The sequence below is a fragment of the Empidonax traillii genome, unplaced genomic scaffold (assembly GCF_003031625.1).
Source record: "Empidonax traillii isolate 1590-97213 ecotype Southwest subspecies unplaced genomic scaffold, ASM303162v1 scaffold1062:size201915, whole genome shotgun sequence".
NCBI classification, from domain to species: domain Eukaryota; kingdom Metazoa; phylum Chordata; class Aves; order Passeriformes; family Tyrannidae; genus Empidonax; species Empidonax traillii.
This window is the reverse complement of record NW_020956255.1, coordinates 89,192-109,696: the sequence shown is the minus strand read 5'-3', so window position 1 is coordinate 109,696 and position 20,505 is coordinate 89,192. Positions and strand designations below refer to the sequence as shown.

Here is a 20,505-nt window from a genome sequence, read left to right as displayed (position 1 = left end):
TGCTGAACCTGTTGTTCAGAACTAGAGACTTGAAATACACACACTTTGCTATTATACAGATGCCAGCATCCTCCTGTGTTTTGTGTCTTTTGTTCACAAACTACTTTTGAATTAAGCTTTTTTGAAAAAAAGAAAATTATATCAATTAGATAACAGCTCATTTTGTTGACTTCTTTCCTTGCTCTTTTTGTAATCACGCTTTTAGTGCTGTGGAGGGAGGAGGGAGAACTGATTCTCTTACCTTAATGCAACAAACAAGCAAGCAAGTAAAGAAGTAACAAAAAGGGCACAGTAGTTTCTGAGTAGCTGCAAAGCTTACATATTTATTTTCTTTATATTCTTTAGTTTGGCTAAACTCATCTCACTTTGTCATGTGACTTTTCAGAAACACTTGTCTTGTAAATCAAACATTTCTGTTGAAAAACAGTTTACTAAAAGAAAGCATTAAATTAATGTTACCATATGAGATACCAAATTTGAAGTTTAAGAACCAGAACAGTGGCCAGTGTCAAACTAAGAAACGTACTTTGGGGAGCCAATTCACCGTCACAGTAATTCACCTGCCAATTCACCTGCTTTCTAAATATCAATGTATTCTACATATTTATAAAGCAAAGGTTTATTACAAAATAAATGCATTCAAATTAACAAGGTAGTGGTGTTTCAGAGAATTTTCTTGACATAAAAATTGATGTGATGAAACAAGTGCAAGGAGAAGGATAAGGACTAGTGCTCAAAATTTTTTATATTTATAGGAAATATGCATTTCTAGGAGACATATTAAAATTAAAATGTTGTTTGTCACTAGAGAAAAAAGTTTATCATAATAGCTATCCTCTAGATTTATTAAATACTCTAGTTCTGTTAAGGTATTATTGAAGACTATAAAGACCTTTGATGTTAAGATAATTGCTGTTAAAATATTTTACTTTAATTATAACTATGAACATAATACCATCACACAGGGGAAAAAAATTAGATAAAATGAAAATACACAAAGGGGATTTTATCAATACTCATTAATTTTGAACTGAGAGGTTTAAAGCAACCACTAAATGAATTATATTTATTCAGATTAGATCTCTGAAATCATTACTCAACTCAGAATGAATTAAGCCTACTGTGCCTACACTTGTGCACACACAAGTAAAGCCAAACAGTATACGAGCGTAAGAGAGTTGTAAAACTGAGCACCGGATTTTATTTTGCTCAGGTAATGACTGTTTTGATTAAATCGGTAACAAAGTCTGTCCTATAAGTATGTGTAATAATGAATTACCAAGTTTAAAAAGAAACATTTCTATTTCTGCCAACCACACACTCTATCTAAATTATACATATGCTATACAACTCTTAAAGGACAGGCAATAATTTCCTCACTTGGAATCTTTACACACATTTTATGACTTCACTTTAAAATTATAGTGTTTATTTTAAACAGCACCTGAAACAACTTTCTTTGCTCTGCTTTCTCTGTGTACAGAAAAACCAACATATTGTTTTCTATTACAAGAAACAGCATTTATTCACAATGGCACCTGGATTATTACATTTTTTTCTATATTTAAGATCGGAAATAAATTGCATTATCTCTGAAACTTCTGTATTGAATAGTAGTTTAAAGTAAATGTTTTCCAATAACGACAATTTTCCTGTCTGGCTCAAAAACCTTCCAATGCATACTCCCAAAACAAAAGCACTGTTAAAAAGTAGGCTTCTCGTTTTAATCAATTTGCATTTGAGCTGAGTTCAAAAGAACACTCATTCTCCATAAATATAAAGAAAACAGAGGGAATTCCTCTGAGAGGTGAAGAATAATTTGATCGAGGTTCTTCAGAAATTTGATTTTTTCTTCTCCTTCATAGTCTGAGCTAGAAGCATTACTTTCTTCTGTCTCATTTTGAAGAAGTTGTTCCAGAATCATGCACAAAGGAAAAACATTCTCATACTGGGTAATGTCATATGCAGACTGGACCTGGGGATAAAAAAAAAATCAGTACATAAGCACAGTGTGAAAGTGTTTCTGCAGCCCAACATCTCAGATGGCAGTGTAAGGAATACTGTTAAAATTGGCAGTAGTATTTATATAATCAGAATAGTTATACATTCGGTACGATTGTTTCTCAGAAGTGCTTCCTTTCTGGTGGTAACAGCCAAACAACTGACACTCCATCACACCCCGAAAAGTCAACATAATCCCCTCTTTATGAGTCAAAGAGAGTTTTCTTTACTTAATTATTCACAGGCTGTGACATACAATAGTGAGGCACAGAAAAAAAAACCAAAAAAACAATAACAGCTTTATTTGTTTTAGACATAGAATTGGTGGATTTCTGTTTTCTGAGGAAGAAAACAACAAGCAAAAAAGAACTTTTTACTCTTAAATATAGACGATCACCTATTCAACTGACACCTCTAGGAAACAAAAGTCCGAATTCTCCATCTCAATAGAAAATAAACAAACCAGTTCTGCGTCAGTTAAAGTGGAAGAGTCAGTTTGTCAAATAAGCTCATTGGCCAAACTAAAAAATTTTTAAAATCTCACAGCTTTATCCAATATAAATTTACCTGTCCTGTATTTAGAAACTGGAATTTTAAACAGGAGCTTCCCGAATCTTTTCCATACATAGGAAATAACTGGTAAGATAAAAACTTAAATCTTGGGGAGTTGTCTCTCTGGAATGAAATTCTGTGTCCCCCTTAACAGCAAAAATCCACCAAACATATGAGATGACTTTGTTCTGAAAATGGCTGCAATTACAGTAGGTAGATGATCAGAACTGAAAGGTAAAACCATAGCTTCTATAAAATTAATTATATATTTTAGAAAATGGACTGACAGCTCTAGCAGGTCTAAAAAACTGTTTACGTCGCTGGTACAAAGCCAGATGGGTCCAGGCACAAAGCCAGATGGGTCCAGGCTTTGACACAGGTCTATGAAAAAGGATCAAACAATTTTACCCAGACTAAATTACATACTGTAAGACTTTCTGAAGTGTGAAATTTATTATATAATCATGGTTCTTACAAATAATGCAAGTTGGTTTTGATTCCATTAGACAAAAAGGCAGCACTTTACCTTCCTCAGGTAAAACTGTGGAAGACTGCTCACCTTGACTTTCTGAGCTAGTAGTTCTTAAAACTAAAATCTAGGGTAATGTTTTTCAGGTAGACACCCACCTCAGGGACAATACTAAGAGACCACAGCCATCCTATTGCAAAACCTCAACACAGCAAAGGAATTTTGCTGAGTTTTCTAGACCTCTTAAAAATTAGGTTCATTACCAAAACACATTATCCCCAGCCTTGTCTACTCCCGTTCTGTCTCTCTAGAACCTGGTAAGAAAAATCTACAGTTCAAAAGCTGTGCCAAGAATTCAGTATTGACACTCTTATCAGAACAGACAGTAAAAAATATAAAAAGACAATATTAAGTATTTACATACTTCTAAAATCCAAGTAAATCAAAGTGAACAATTAGGGAAAACCTCCTTCCCAACCAGAGGTAAATAGACAGTCTGTTTTTAAAAAATACCCAACATCTGACTCTTGGACAATCATGCCTAATTGTGCACTAAGAGTGATGCAATAAACGTATTATTTTGCTTATTAGACTAAATTATAGCTTTCTAAGTTGAGACAATAACTGTTAGTACTGAATTTCTATGAAATTGATGATTTTAAAGCCCCACAAAGTCTTCTTTTAAGACTTTCAGTGTAGGGGTCATCTGACCAAACACAGGCATCAGCAAACTGAGACAGTTGCCCGACAGAGGGAAGCAGGGGGCGGAACTCAGTAGCTTGAATGTAGAAATTTATTGCCATTTCAAGGGTATCCAAGGTTATCCAAGGCATATCATGGGCAGAGCCTCACATAAGGGTCAGCAGCTGTAAGCTGGGAGGTGCACCTTAGGTTATCCAGTATGGTATTAGATGTCTGAGTTTTGGCAACCGAGTAGTTCCTGCGGTCTTGCAGGATACTATTCACCCCATTCTAAACTAGAACATCAGATGTACCATGTCCTGAAACTCTTTACAACGATAAACTGTGACTGTGCCCAGAAAAAAAAAAAAAAAAAAGTGACTATGTTATAAACATATATGTAGAAGCAAATATGATATTCTATGCTTTTAGTTCCTGTAGTTTGGATATTAGACGTACAAAGTCACAAGCAATAATCTTAGTTTGATTCTTAAATGAGAAATCAATATAACAGGTATTACAGAGGCAAATTTTGTCACAGCACTTACTCCTGTAACCTCAGGCTCTTCCAAGTAGTTAGGCAATTGTGTTACTTTCAGTAGGTCTTGAAAATTGCAACTAATTGCAACTTAGTAAACTATCTAATTTAATACGGATAATAGAAGCTACAAGTTAACTAATTAGCTTTCCCCTGCATTAAAGGAAGATTATGTTAGGAGGAAGTATTTTTTGAGGTAATTGGTTTTCTGGAGACAAATGCACTTTGAAATACTGTATTATAAAACCGGGGGGGGGGGGGGGGGGGGGGGGGGGGGCAGGGAATCAGTCTAGAACATTTTCTGGCTCAAGGCTTATTAACCTTTCCAAATCATTTAATAATCTCAACAAAACGTGTCTATTTCTTCTACTAGATGTCTTCCATAGCACTAATTGATGCAATTACTACCCATGCAGACTTATGCTACAGAATTTGTGGAGGGATATCTTTATTGTTACCTAATGGTGCACAGTCACATAATAGAGCTACTAATCTTGCCCACCAGTGCGTGTAAGAGGGTAGCAGTGTATCTACGTGTACACACACACACAGAGCTAATCCTCCCAGAAAGTTCAGAAGGTATGGCTATAAATTAGCAACCCTCGTATATATACTGCTATTACAGAATATATTAAGTAACACTATTCTTCAGAATGAATTTTAACATAATCACTCTTCTTGCAGATCAGATGGGTATGCAATATGGATTTTGGACACTATTTTTTATGAGACCAGTCCTTGTCAATTTTACCTCACCAAGTACTTGCAAATGTGTTTCCCAGCAGTAATATGCATTTTTATGCTCCTCAGTTTTTAATTTAACTTTTCAAATTATTTTCTTATGATTTCTCAATACAAACTTTTCAGAGTTAAATAATTTTTAAAAAATGTATTATTTATATAAGACTGAGCTTTACATGAGATGGAAACAAGGGTTACAAGGACCTCCTCACTGGATCTGATGATCTGCTAATCAGAATTAATGTATTTATATTAAAAAGTTCAAAATGCAGGAAGTATCAAAGCTTTTGGTTGAAATTAATTCTCCAAGCTTCTCCTACATTACAGGGCAACCACGTGGAATAGAATGCATATTTACTAAACAAACTGAAAGCAGGGAAGAAGTTCTCTTACCTGTCTTCTTTACAATGCTATCACAGGAACATGAACAAATGTGTTAAAGGAAACCGCTATGTTCTAGGTCCCTGCCCTTTTTCATATTTCCTCTTTGCAAAACAACAGCTTAGATGGCCCTGGATCAAATTCTAAGCCACTGCTCTCCTACTGGACAGATCTGGAGTCTTACTGAACAGATCACGAAATAGATTAGTGCAATTCTAAATTGCACTTATAGAGTATTTCTGTTCTCTTAGTTGCTCATGCACATTCATATAATTTATTCAAATGCCCTTAATAACAACAATATAAAACAAGAAAAGGAGAATAAATTTAGCTTTGAAGAAATTCTCTACAATTCTTAGGCCATTTCAGCAGTCACAAGTCATATTTCTAGTGATGAAGTCTGTGAGCCTGGAATTTTCACATGCAGAAGACTGATACTACTTTCTCAGTATAGGCGAGTGACTTCTATTCCGTTTATATCTCAAAGGACCCACAGAACAGAGACAATACTTTGCCGGTGCAAATAAAAATTAGATGAAAAGAAAGTATCTTCATGGCAACTACTATTTGCTTCCATGCAGCTCAGATACTTATGTAGGCAATGGACAAAGTGTCATCAACACCTGCACACTCTCTGGAATAAGACAGAAACAGTTCTAACTGGGGAAAAAATCTTTTTGGTTTAGAATGGAAGACTGAAATGCTGACATTTCCGACAAAATTAAAACAATTAAATTTAATTTAGAAGCACCATTATGTTTGATGAATGACAAAAAGCTTTCCTCCTTTTCTATTTCTATAATTCAGTTAAAATCTGCTTAGACTAAAAAAAAGTCCTGTGATGATACCAAGTTTAAACATATGTTGCAACAAATAATTATACACAACAGAATGCTATATAAAATACTGACATATCAATACAAACTTTAATCAAACTGGAAAGATGAGTGTTTATACACTTCTGCTGTTTAGGAAGTCATAAAATTAACACTTCTAGAAGATAGTTATCTTAGCAGAAAAGTTTTCTGCCCAAATCTTCTCAATCCATCATATTCTAACAGTTTTGCTTCTTGTAAATTTTTTCTTGCAACTTTTGCCTCTCCAGTTTCTTGGAAAACCTTTCCTATGCAGCAGGGATATAACTTTTTTTTGCTAGCAAGGTGTCTTCTCTATGTCTCAATATAAAGTTGAAAGCTGGTATTTTTCCTCTTTTACATGGTATATATTTTTCAGAGAGGCATAACGGGTAGACTGAAATAAAAAACAGGATCTGCTAAAGCCTGGCTAGTTTTGCCTTCTAAGGGAAGTACAGGCAGTAGGAACTGCAGCACCACCAGTTGCTGGGTTGTGACCACTTAGTTAAGGAGGATGGAAGACAGAACAGAACCAAATCTGCCATCTAGTCATTTCCAGCAAAAATCCCCCATCCCTGTCCCCTCCTCAGAAAAGCAAATGTAGCCAAAGCTGCTACGAATTTTCCAGAGCAGGCAGAAACAAAGAGCAGACATTTTTCTTGACATAGACTACCACTGACCAACACATCATCCCAGCAAGTAGTCCTAGTGCCCCTTTGCGTCCTTGCAGGTGGCTGCTAGTACAGGCATGAATGAACATGTGCAGACTGAATTCTTGGCAAGAAAATTCAAATTCATGGGCTAGGAAGCCACAGAGTGAGTGTAAGCTGATGTCTTGGGTAACACAGAACACAGGACTCACACAAACTACTAGAAAATATTTGAAGTGGGGAATGCATGATAGAAAATGTCTGAGCTTGATTTATAAATTTCTAGAAACACACAATTCTGGAGATGCTGCTTAATGCACAATTACCCCAGCTCTTTTTTTGTTGCTGTTGATTTATTTTATTTGCTGTCTTGGCTTTCTGGTAATAAGAAAGAATACTTCACCTAGAATTAAAAGGAAGGCAAGTCAACTAAACAACATACTAAATGCAGCCACTGCTATTCACAGAATTAAAAAAACTATTTCTGTGCTCACTATGCCTGCAAATAGGAGGAGGCTTCTCTAAAACTGTCTTATGTACTTTAACACTGCAGTTCTAACAAGTATATAATTATAAAACCTATTTCCTAAGTGAAGAGATATTTGACAGTATCTCTTTTTAGAAAAAAAATTTCTAAATTAGCATAATGAAAAATAAGAAAGGAGTGACTGACTGGAAACTCTATTAACAAGTGGTCACCATTTAGTAAATTTTGTGTTTGCTAAGGGAATGCTGACCAGCTTAAATTTTCAGTAAAATCAACATTGTTTTACTATACCCATCCAGTCTAAATCAGAGGTTAATAGAAATATATTTCAAGAACGACTGAATCATTTCCTCAAATGGCAGTTCATTCGCATTTATGAATAAACTAAATTAATTCTCACAGAAAATTCTCTTCTTGACCCTTCATTTTTCTTTTGAGAAATCCCTATCCAGGTTACCCATTGCTGTGTTCAAGTGTTAAACATGACATTTTTTTGGAGTACACTATGTTATTTGGATAGTAGGCATTTTACTTCAAAATAACACAGAAATCTTTTAACTGGATGTTCCACAATCACGTGAATAACTTCTACATGGATCATTAAAATTTACAAAACCAACAAAAACACAGTATAAGAAAGCACAGTAGAATAGAAAGTTATCTCTAATTGCTCTTTAGTGTTTATATAATATGTTGATACGCATCCCTAAAACATGTTAGGCAGGAACGCATGAAAAATTTTACTAAGAATCCTTTTAATACTATTGTGTTTAGGTAAAAGGTAATTACAAATTCTCATGACACTGGATTCAGCTTTTAGCTGATTAGCACTTCTCTTCAATTGCTTTTTGTTTTGTGACTTGAAAAGCCTATTTCCTGAAATCCCTCCCAGTAATCATAATCCTTGTAACCATGTCAATATTCACCTGCCAAGTAAGTTCAAACTGATGTATGCCCTCTTTCAGTACCTAAAGCAAAATTCACATCACCCTAATTTCCTTATTTAAATTTATACCTCCACCCTAAATTTTCAAAATATTTTGATCTTTCATTCAGTGGGTTCTGAAACTATAATTACATCATCTTTATTCATTCTGAGTATCATTTTCTTCTCAAGTAGCTCCCCAAGGTTCAACTATTCTGCTTAGAGATCAAGACCAAATGTGACTGCAGAAAGGGTCAAGGAATTACCAACATTTGTGAAAGTTAAATTCCAGAGGAGGACCATCAGCTAAACTCTTGGAACAATAGAATCTACAGCATGTGCAGTGTCTGGTCCTGAGCAACATCCTGCCAACAACACTTTAGATGTCCCAGCCAGCCTCATGCCACAGAGGTTTCAGAAGCAACAGTAAGAAGCTTGCGAAAATACTATCAGTCCAGACACAACAACTTGGCTTACCCTGGAAAACACTTTTTATAGAATTTCAAGTGTTTGTTCTCTTTGCTATGGCCCAAGAGGAAGATACTTATACCTGAGGCATCTGTGCACTGTGCTTCTTCCACATATCACTAACCAGGGTCATCTGTTACCAGCCCTTACTATGACACACAGAATGACAAGCAATTCCCAAGCCATCTTAAGCAATATTATTCTTATCTAGTAATACAATTTCCTCAACATATTGTAAGAAATTAAATATACCAGCAGTAGAGCATTGACGTTTCCATTTTGGAGTAAGAATCACAACTATTGCCTTGCATGTAACGTAACAAAAACATAGAAAGCTTTGAAAAGAAAATTCCAATCCCTTTTATCCTGTTAAAGAAAGCTAAAATATAAGTCACTAAGATATACCATTTAGAGAGAACAAACAAAGAATATGAATGTATGAACCTTCTTGGGATAATGGGAATTTATAAACATATTTTACTCCAATCTACAAGAAATATATGTCAACTCTCACTTCTGTCATGAATGTTATTTTTGTAGTCTATTCTAAAATTACAAAAATTAATTCTTTACAAGTTGAAGCATGAGAAATACATTGTTTTGTTTCATTTTGTTTTCCAACAAAGAATCTGAAATAAAGATTGTGAATGTATCTATTATGATGTGGGCCCTTCGAAATCAAATGTGCAACTTAAGCATAAGTCTAATTTTAAAAAGAAGTTCTAGATCAGACAGTTCAATGTAAAGTCACGATCGGGAGAAACCAGCAAAAACAATCTAATGAAATTTCTCAGTTATGAACTCTTCAGTACTAAAGGATTTTGTTGTGGTTTTTTGGTTTTGTTTCTGGGGGATTTGCCTACTTGCAAGTGTAGGAGTACCACATGTAATAACCATATCATTAAAATAATAGATGTTGTTTGTTGATATAGAAATCATATTCTCAACCTACAAGAAATGTCTTGAAGTATACATCAAGGCCAGTAATCTCAGCAAGTCTTGAAAATAAACATCACAGATATAACATTTTTCTACGTAAAGACTGACATTAGTGTAAGAAAATTTTTTTGAGTAATAGCAACAATAAAAAGTCCTGTATCAATTAAAATCATATCAGAAAACAATGGATTGCTGGAAAATGCAGCTATATTAGTTTCAAAAGATTTATTGGCAGAAGTTTACCTATCTTTAGAAAAAATGCAGAGAAACACTGAAAATGAATAGCAATCACTTTGCTTTAATGGCTCTATCAGAGCAGACAATGCTGACAGTAACGCAAGGTACACATTTATTTGTACCTAATAATAATTCATTAATTTTTGAAAAAAAAGCTTTTCAACATGCTTTTTCAACTCATAAGGCTTTTTTTTTTTTTCCCTAAAAGCATAATAACTTTGCCTCACATTCAGCTTGACTTACTAAAATTACCTCTTCCAATACTAGTAATGGAAAGCATCAGCTGAATCCAGCAAATGGCAGATGGCTGCTACAAGGTTGTCATACAACATGCACTTAAACTGCTTGCCACGGGACACTGTGAAAGCTGAAGGCTTGCACGGGGTGAAAGAAAAGTAAGCAGTCATATGAGCAAATCCCCTGAAACACATGAAAGAAACAGTCACCAGTCTTCTTAGACAGCCCAAATTGCTGCATTCTGGGCGAATGATCCTGGAAACATCTCCAAACTCCCACCTGAATGTCTACTATAACCACTGTCAGAAGCAGAATATTTGACCTCTCCTCTGACAGCAGTGTCATTCTCATGCTTTCCTGTCTCACAGTCTAATTTGCTGCCCTACCCACTACTAAAGCTAAGTTACTTCAGAAAAGAAGATATTCCACTTTTTGGACCAAGTTAAAGCTTGTTTTCAGCTCTGGAAGCTTGCAACCACTGTAACTATATGCATCCCACACTTTAGTCTTTCCTCCAAAGCCAGAGATAAAATCCAGGTTCAGAATCGCAAATCAAAAAAGCTCAAACGTAAGCAAAAATAGGAGGGTTTGGACTAACCTAAAACTCAGCATGTATTTATCTGCTGCAAAAGAAAACAGAAAAGCCATGAAAAAACAAGGCAAAACAAAAGACCTAAGAAGGGGCAAAAGGAGTGATTTTAGGCATTGCCCTGTGTGAGGAAAAGGACAAAGCTGGTTGAAACACAAGCATAATATTTATATGAAAAAAAGCGACATCTGCTTTCTGAATGACTTTCATCCAATGAATCAAAGTCTTTGTACACTTTTAATAGACAAAAAAAAGCACACTGCTAAAGAAGATAGGTTTCCCTCTTATTATGCATTTATTTTTCTTCTTCCATAGTTAGAGGCTGAATATTCTGTAACTATTCAAGGCAATGCTATTTTTCAGGAAAAAACAGTTATTGTACAGAAAAAAGTCTTCAGGAAAGCATTTGTATTTCACATAAATAAAATATTTTCACAAATTATTTTCCTAAAATGGATTAATATTTCCCTTAGATATGACTGAAACAAGACAGCAACGGTGTTTCAATAGTTCTAGCATCTGTCTAAAACATCTGCTTTCCACTACAATTATGTCACCAAATCCCATAACAACCTCTGAATTTTCAGAAAATACCAGCTTTAACAAGAAGACTCAAGAGACATGGTAGGATATAATAATTTCATGAAAATCTGGCAGGATTGACAAGCAGTGCTACTTCCTTATTTATTGTATTTAAAACTTGAGGAATATGCATGTAGAATAAATCTTGAGTGGATTAATAGAATTTAACATAGAAAACATTGGTTATTCAACTTAATTATGTGAGAAATTACAGAATCAACATATTTAGTTGAAAATCATACAAAATATAAAATGTTCTGAAATCTTGAGTACACCACAGTGTATCTCAAAGTTTATAGATATGCATTAAAACTTAATTTTAGAAGCAATACATCTTCTAACTAAAAGTGTGATAAAGCATAAAACAGAATAGATTGCTCTCTACAATCTATTTAGGCTTTGCAGAAACTAAATGAGTATGACTGTGAGCAAACACATTTTTGTTTTCAAATTTTACTTTTCCATTAATTATCCATTAGACTCTTCTAGAAAGCCCCAAACCAGTAATTTTCTAGAAATTTTCATATTTTTTAATTTGCATGTTTGTTCCAACTGCTTCAGCAGCACTGTAGTGTAAACAGACAGTAGTGTAAGAAGGTTTTTAAGAGCTCCAGAGCAGCACTTTAGAATGGATACTATCAAGAAAGGATGAATCTGGGAATGCCAGGATTTGAAATGACCTAGAAGAAGCCTAAAGAAAATCTAGGAAGATTTACATATGGCAAGTGAAGCATGTGATTTTTCACTCTGGTATAATTTCTTATGCCAAAGTTTCAACACAACTCAGTAAGACTATGCAGAATTGACACCAGTGGAGAGCTTGACAAGCAGCTCATTTATCTTTCACAGAATCTGTGTGAAGCATAATGTTCTGATGCTGAATTGGATACTTAAGAGCTGAATACCCCAGCAAAAATACAGATGATTTTATCAATAAAGATAAAATAAATGTTTTATCAATAGAGATAGAAATGACCAGACGTGCACTCTTTTGCAGAGTGACCCAAAAGGAGACTATTGCAACTGAACTACAGAGATAGAAGTCCGAAGCAGAAGCATCAATTCCAGAAAAATATTGGAAACAACAACCCAGTTGGAGTTTGAAGTCTATTGAAAGTCAAAAAGGATCTGAGCAAAGCCCAATGAAGCAAAATCTGCCTTGAGAAACCTAAAATACAATGTTTTAGGTAAATTACTGAACTGTCTGGTGGACCTGCTAGAGAAAGCTGACATAAATGTACTTGTAGGGGCCCATAAGGTACCCTGACAACAGTCAGCAAGCTGAAGTTTCCAGAAATTCACTGTCATTCATGTGAATGTAGTATGACAGCTCCTTAAAAGAAATGTCAAAATATCAAAAAAACCAAGCAGAGAATAACATAAACAATGGCAGCAACAGAACGACGTGTCAGTGATGCCACTGGAAGCCAAGAACACACTTACATTTGTTGGAACTGAATTTTAGAATGGCCTAGGTTGGAAGGCACCTTAAAGATCATCTAGTTCTAATTTTTGTAAAAAATAAGAGTTAAAATCCACATTTCAGCTCAGGTTGTGATATCCTCTGATGGCCTGAACCAATGATAATATAAGGTGAATTGCATCTGAAAACCTCTCTTGTCTTCCTTAGCAGTTACAACCTGCTCTGCCATTCCTTTCCCTGCTGCACTTCCATCACCATCTTTTTGTCTCTTCTCTATTTTTTCTCTCCTCCATCTCCATAAAATAGAAGGCAAGTGTCCAGTTGGCATGACCGTGAGTCTGGGCCATGTCTCTGAATTCTGAATCTGGACAAAATATAATTTTTATTTGATTTGAACTTCCCACAAGAACATGGTACTGAGGAAAATAAAATAAAATAAAATGCAAGAGTAGAAAATGAGCAAATCTTCAAACTGAAGAAAAAGCTAAGCTTCAGTTGGAAACAAATTTTTTTTTTTTTTTTAAGTAAATCATCTGGAACAAGAAATAAGGCATGTTCCTAACTGTGGATCAGATGTAATAATTCAAAATATCGCTACGTTATTTTCCGTAGGACATTATTTACAATCAGGTAATAATTACCAGTAGCCAATACATGGAAGAATGTAGCAAAGCTTCTTTAAGTGCCTTCAGTGACACAATAGCATTCCTCTTTTCTCTTTGCTACAGATATAATGCTGTAAATTTAATGCAATTTAACATAATTGCTCAATTTATTAGGCAAGATTTAAATTACTGTGAAAAATATTAAAAGATCACTTTAACAAATCATACTAAACACACAGGCCACCTTGCTCCTCAAAATTATTTCAGATGACTGCAGGAAATACATTAACAAAAATACGACAGAAAATCGTTACAGATTGACTCATTAAAAGAGCACAGAAGAGACAAAATCAAACCCTATCAGAACTGAGGTACACAGATCATCTTTGTTATGCTGTAACTGACTCCTAGCAAATTTCTAGTTATTAGAAGGTCTGGTCTATCTGGCATAGTAAGCATAACATTACAAATCAGTGAAAGACACCAGCCTCAATACAAAGAAAATCTCCTATTTTAATGCTCAAACTTATTTTATTAGAAGAAAGTCACTCTTCTCCATTCAAGCTTTCATGCATTCACTGCTGTCAGTGCTCACTTAATACGTGTGTTATAGCACAGGGAAATCTTCTGGGATAATAGCAGCAATTTGCAGAGTGTGAACAAATAAGAAAGAGAATACTGCCACATTTTTATGGCTTTAAAGTAGCCATGCAATACATTCCTTCAAGATTCCCCTGATGACAGCAAAATAACCAATAGGGAACACATGCTCTGACTGTTTCTGTGACCAGACTTAACTCATTTAAATTGAATTAAGGTTCTTCTATACTATATGGGCACACAGTCATTGATTTAGTAAAGCTTTTAAGCTTTCCAGTCTGAAATGTAACAATTTCTCATTTGGTTTTGTCACAGGTTAATCTTTCTTCCTTAATACTGTGTATTTTATATTCCCTACAAGAGAGGAAGGAGATGGGATTATCACCATATAGAACTATGGTTCATTTAATGTTCTTTTCAGTTCTCAATACTCTGGACAATAAGAATTTAAAGACTTTGACTTCCTTAATCCTAAAAGGGTTAATTAGACTCATTCCACCTACTGTTCCCTCAGTGGCATCTCAGTCTAGTTAGTGTTCAGCAAGGTCAGCCTTGAGCCATTACCACTCTGTCCACTCTGTATGTCTCTTTACTTTCCCATGAAATTTTCTCAATAACTACGATCTCTTTCCAGAATAAATTATGCCCCATCATTTTTTCCAAACACTTTTGTCCCCAAGTGACAGGGATTTAGCAACAAGCAGGAAATCATTTGTGTTTTGTTGTTTTTTTTTTTCCCAACCCAACTCCTGAATGTCTGGAATTGTATCAGAATTACCAACTCAAATACTCATGTGCAGATAAAGAAACCTAGTATCTGGCTTCTAGACTGATTTTAATTCCACTCTTTTTTTTGTGTGTGTGTGCGTGGTGGGAGGAGAGGGGGAAAGGCAAGCACCTATGAGTTGAATAGCCTTCTTTCCTTTTACAGGAACCTGCAATTGTTTTTAAGATAAGAAGAAAAACTGTTATGAAAGATCTTCATGAGCATCATCCTTTAAAAGGGGAAAAGTTAACAGCAGTTCCAGGTGACAGTAAGGAAAACTAAATGGAACAGCTTCTGGCTGTGATAAAACAAATGTACACACAGAGATATAGAGTAAATGCACGTATTAAAGAGAGGATTATAGTCAAAACTGGAAATAGTAATAAAAAAGTAGAGTAATGTATCAGGCCTTTTGGGTATGTCTACTAAAATGTGAAGGTAGGTATCTTATCAAACTTTTCTCAAACTAGGCCATCATCTGAGTGGTGTAAAACCATTATTTCAGAGGATCCAACTCTGTCTGTATATGTGGAACAGTAAAAAAGTATGGACTCACTAAGTATGATCCACAGAACTGGATTCCTCTAAAAAGTAATTGTCGTTAAGCCAAGGGATCTTAATGTGGTTCTGAAATCTTCAACGAAAAGAAAGACCTTGCTTGTTCTGTCATTAGAAAGAATGAAGGTACCAATAGGTAGATGACTATTGAGAAAGGTATTTCTCTAGGTACACACACAGACTCAAACTTGAGGTACTCTTCATGAAAACTGTACATCTTGTTTGACAAAAGAACCATTGCTTCCTTTAACTTATTGTCACATTCACGTGGCCACAGAAGTAACAACAAAGCTCCTTCACACAAACCAAATGAAGAGTCAACCAACCTATGTTGGTTTGTTTGGTTGGTTTGGGGCTTCGTTTTGTTTTAATTTATCTATTCATTGCATAACTTGAAACTTGAGACTTTGATAATGACTTTGCAAGATCTAAAATAGCCTTGTTAACAGAGAGATATTCTGGCCAACATCTGCTGACAAAGGGGACATTCTTGAAATGGACGAACAGTGATCTTATGATCAAACCAAAATGAATGACTGGCTGAAAGATCTATGGGATCAGCCTCGGAAAAAACACGTAAGCTCATCCCAGAAGCATACAGAGAATACACATGCCCAACAGTGAAATACCCCCTCATGACTTTCATAAGGATGACAACTAACTTTCTAGAGGGATTTGGGGCAGATTCAGTGGATTCTCCAAAGAGTCTTTGAAGTGCATCGCTTTCTCCTACGCTCTCACTTAGCAAACAACTGAAAAAAGAAAAGATGTTTCAGAGAGGAAGAGGTAGAATTCCCATGCTTGGGGAAAGTCACAAATGCATGTCAGTTGTGGCATCACAAGGAGTGTAACAAGTTTGAGGAGAAAAAAAACCTTTGAAATACTGCCAAATCTGCAAGCCAGCTTGTCTATCCTGAGGTTGGCTGAAAGAATTCAATCCATTCCAAAGGTAATTCTCCTTGATCTTTGAATAGTAATAATGAAAGTGATGCCAGATACAGTATATGCATCTTCTGCTGGTGTCGAAAAGTGAGACTGAAGACTTCCTTCTGGATAAAGTCAATGCCTTTCGCTGCCTTTCTTTGGCTTTATTAGAGTTACCTGACAAAGTTACTACTAACAGCAGAAATTGTGCAAAGCTTGGAGAATTTTTTCTTAATGCTGAAAAAAGGTAATAGAACCTGAAAAGTCAGCTTTCTCATCAGCTGTAAATTGTCAGTGTTTGGGACAAACATCTCTCCTTTCACAGCTCTTTTTGTACACTGAGTTCATACCAACTGACTTAAGACACTGCCTTTTTGTCAAGCAAAAGTGCACAACAGCAAAAAAAAGTGAGATATATTTGATAATTATCAGGACTAATAATTGGGAGAGTCAATAGAACATTCTTCCTAAACCAGTTTTTCTCATCCTATTTATAGCAGAAAAAAAAAGCCTAACAGTTCATGTGAGTTATCCACACGCATTGCTTCTGAAATCAACCAGCATTCAAAGGTGGGAGACTACTGTGACAATTATTACACTCATATCTGATCATCTCATCCTTGCCAACAGGTGCAGCATTTTCCTTCTCAAAAACTGAAACAGTTTTGGAAACACACAGAAACACTGAGTGAGAGTTTTCAAAGAAAATTTGCAGTTTTTTAATTTTTTAGTATGTTTAGGACTCCTTTTTTAAACTGCAGCATCTTCTGGCAGTTTCCAAGAACAAGACATAGGTTAGAATCTCAGTACTTCCTGAATTTACTCTTCTTACTCACCCTTTAGGATCCATTAGATTTGGATCCTCAGAAAAGCACAAAGTATTGACAGAAAATTCTGCCCTAGGGAGAAGCACATCTGCAGTGATATCAATAGTTCAAAGATAAAAGGTGAAGTAGAAAATTAAAAAAGATTACACAGAATTAGCATATATGACAAGAATGTTCATGGACTATTCATATAGAGTATGTAGCTCGAAAATTCTTGTGCAGGATCTGAAGATCAGGAAAGAAGATATACCAGATATACATTTGAACAAAGGTTTCTCCTTCTCAGATGCAAGATTTTTTCTTACCTTCAAATTTCAATCTAGTTCTGCCACAAGATAAAGGGTAGAGAAAAAATCCTCAGTTTTTCTTATTTGCATTATATGCTGGTTTTATAGATTTCTGTTGTAAACTCTCAATTGCTTGCTCTTTATATCACAATCCTTTGTTCTCTCAAAATAAAAAACTTTACAAGTCTCTAAATCTGATGGGTTTATACAAACCTTCTCTAGTCTGTTACCTATTTTCTGAGAAGACAGTATCACATGACCAATTTTGCCATAACTCATCATCTATATCTTTACCTGTTTATCTCGCAATTGTAATAATATTTTAGAACAGTTATTCTTCACGGAAATAATAGCTAAGAGCCTATTTTCTGTACTTGATTAATGGCATTAAAGAATTAACACTTAAGGGTTAAAAAAAATAATCATTTATTACATTAATGAGTAAAAATTACACTAACCGCAATCTTCAAAATTCAAATTTACAATAGCTAGCATCACCTTGCTACACTAATTGATGAAAGAATAATGACAAAATACATGGAGTAGTTTTTAATTTGCTGCTCTTGCATGCAGTATGATTTATCTCCGTATTTAAAATTGTGCCTAATTGCATATTAAGCGATGGCAATATGTATAACAAGATTTTATTAATATCGCTGCCTGTCATATTTCATATCGAAAACAATCCACATTGCCTCACCTATAAAATGAACTTGTAACAAAGGCCCACTTCATGCTAAGTAGCATATTAGTATTCTACACAGACTGTAATTGCCATTCTACTGGTTTTATAATATTCATATTTGTAAGCATTTTTGAATAGCAGTCAATGACTTGTTCTTTTGGAATGCTCTCCTTGCATTTATATTAAAAGCATTTGAGAAGACAGTCACTGAGTGGTGGGAATAATTTTGCAGGAATATAGATACATTTTTTAGATTTATTTTGACTTTATGAATGTCTGAAAGTATTTTTTTGGTCTTTGTTTTTAAAAATAGTTCATGTACAGTGATTACTCCAATAATTGCAGTATTCACAATGGAGACAATAAAGCTCTGAATTGCTTTAGAAAGATACAACATTAGAACATATTGATACAAATTCTTAAAAGGCGAGTGCAAATTTGATACTCTCTTAGGAATGAGCTCTGGATGATAACACGGTGTGAAGGCAAATGAAAGGAAAGAGGAGTAAATTCAATACAAATACAAATGATCTATAAGAAAATTAGAATAACGCAATACTTAAGGACAGTTTTGATGAGAAACCATGAGACAGCAAGACTGGGTGTCGTGGTTTAGGAATGGCATTCTCCAATTCAGTGTTCCTACTGAAACCAGGCTATCTCTTGCTCACTTCCCCATTTCCCTCCCCTCCCCCTGCAGTGGGCAGTGGGAGAGGAAAACTGGAGGCACAACAGGTTGAGACAAGAACAATTTACTGGAAACAGCAATGAGATGAGAAAATGAACCGTAACAGCAACAGCAACAGCACTAATAACAGAGGGCAGAAGAAAGAGGAGAATGATTCACATAGAAACACCACCTGACAGCTCCCTCCGCCATGCTGTGCCAACTGAAGGGACCCCTTCTCCCCACCCCCAGCAATGAGGTGAGGTCGTACAGAAAAATCTCTGTGTCCCAGCCATGCCCCCTCCTGGCTACTGCAAAAATTAACCCTCTCCTGGCTGGTTCCAGGACACTGGGAAAAGGTAATGTGTCTGACAGAAGACATCCTGTGCTGCTAACCCTTCTATGTTGTTCAAATGTTGTGTAAAGTGACACGAGTGTTTTCTGTGTTTATTCCCACACTGGTTTTGCTGTGCTTGTTTATCAAATATGAATATTATGTAAGCAGTATGTCAAGTAGTATGGTAGAGAATATAGTAAGCTGTGAAGGACAGCACAACCTGTTAGTCTAAATCAGCAATTAGGTGGTACAAATCTATCTATTCCTAAGAAAGTAATTCTTTGTGAGAAAATGGGATATCAGAAGCACTTTTATGTACTGACTCCTCCTTCCAGTTTCCAACTTGAAATAAAAGGTTCAGGTGCTTCACTAAGGAAACCACTTAGGGTTTGTAAACTGCAATAATGCAGGTGAGCTGCACAGAAAGATAAAATTTAAGACACACTCATTTCTTTAACTAACAGTACAAAGACAATCTTTTGGGTTTTTTAAATCAAGAAACATCCAAAACAAAAATATGAATACTTAGTAAAAATTAGATGAATAGAAGTTTAGCTTCTAAAAGTAGTCAATCAAAAATAGAAAGTTCTGAAACTAGAAAAATCAACACTCTTAAGGCAAACCATACAGTGAGATAGCAGGGAAAAATTATCAATGAAAAGATAACAAAGTTGCAAAAAGATTAGAGAAAGACAGCAAAAATTGGTTCAGAGCAAAAAGCCAAACAGACAATGACAGTGACTCACCAAGTCACTTGGAGCAGCACACCCTAACTGGGAAATCACATCTACTGCTCCGTCTCAAATATCTAAAAGCAGGCACACAAATCAAGCACCAGAAACAACAAGATGGTAAGAACAACCATCAACCATTAGGATGGAAGTAATTTATTTTTAGAATTTACAACTAGACATTCCTTGTTTGCGTATTATTGGCATATTGTATATTATTTGTATATTAAGTTTGTGACAGGAATTATTATTTCTATTTTTGTTTGTGTATATCAGACTGCAGAAGGCTGAAATTCTACACAGTCTATAAAAAAAAAAAAATCCTCCTTAGCAGCTGCTTTGCTTATGAAGAAATCTCAAAAAAATTATTTTTTTTCTACACTCATATCTTATGACATATTTACTCTTCATAATACCCAATTCACACACATTCATTGGTATTTCTATAGCACAACTGCCCTTGAAAGGCTGGAAAGTGCATGTAAAATCAGACTAATATTTTCCAGAACAAATATTTTTACTTAAAGTTCTTATAGCAAAGAAACATAGACCAAAACAGAGTAGTAATTCTACCTCTTTTAAAGAATAATTCCAAGTTCTTAGTGATTCTGTAACTGAAAGTATTAAATATTATAAAGTTTTCACACAGCCTTATTTTTAAATCTAGAAAGGACCACAAAGGCCACACTGCTTGATCTGAAAGTTCAAGGAAAAAAAACAATAATTTTTTTTTTTTCCACAGAAAGTGAATCTACTTGTCTTTC

General features: G+C 35.0%; 1 protein-coding gene across 2 annotated transcripts in view; it reads right to left on the bottom strand.

Moving 5' to 3' along the window:
* Nucleotides 1–1,412: 1,412 nt before the first annotated feature.
* Nucleotides 1,413–20,505, bottom strand: part of MEI4 (meiotic double-stranded break formation protein 4) — a 73,016-nt gene continuing 53,923 nt past the window's right edge. For both annotated transcript variants that reach the window (XM_027904484.1, XM_027904485.1), the window contains exon 5: nt 1,413–1,975. In XM_027904484.1, the coding sequence (XP_027760285.1) occupies nt 1,724–1,975 (252 nt within the window). In that variant the 3' untranslated portion in view covers nt 1,413–1,723. The remainder of the gene's footprint in view (nt 1,976–20,505) is intronic.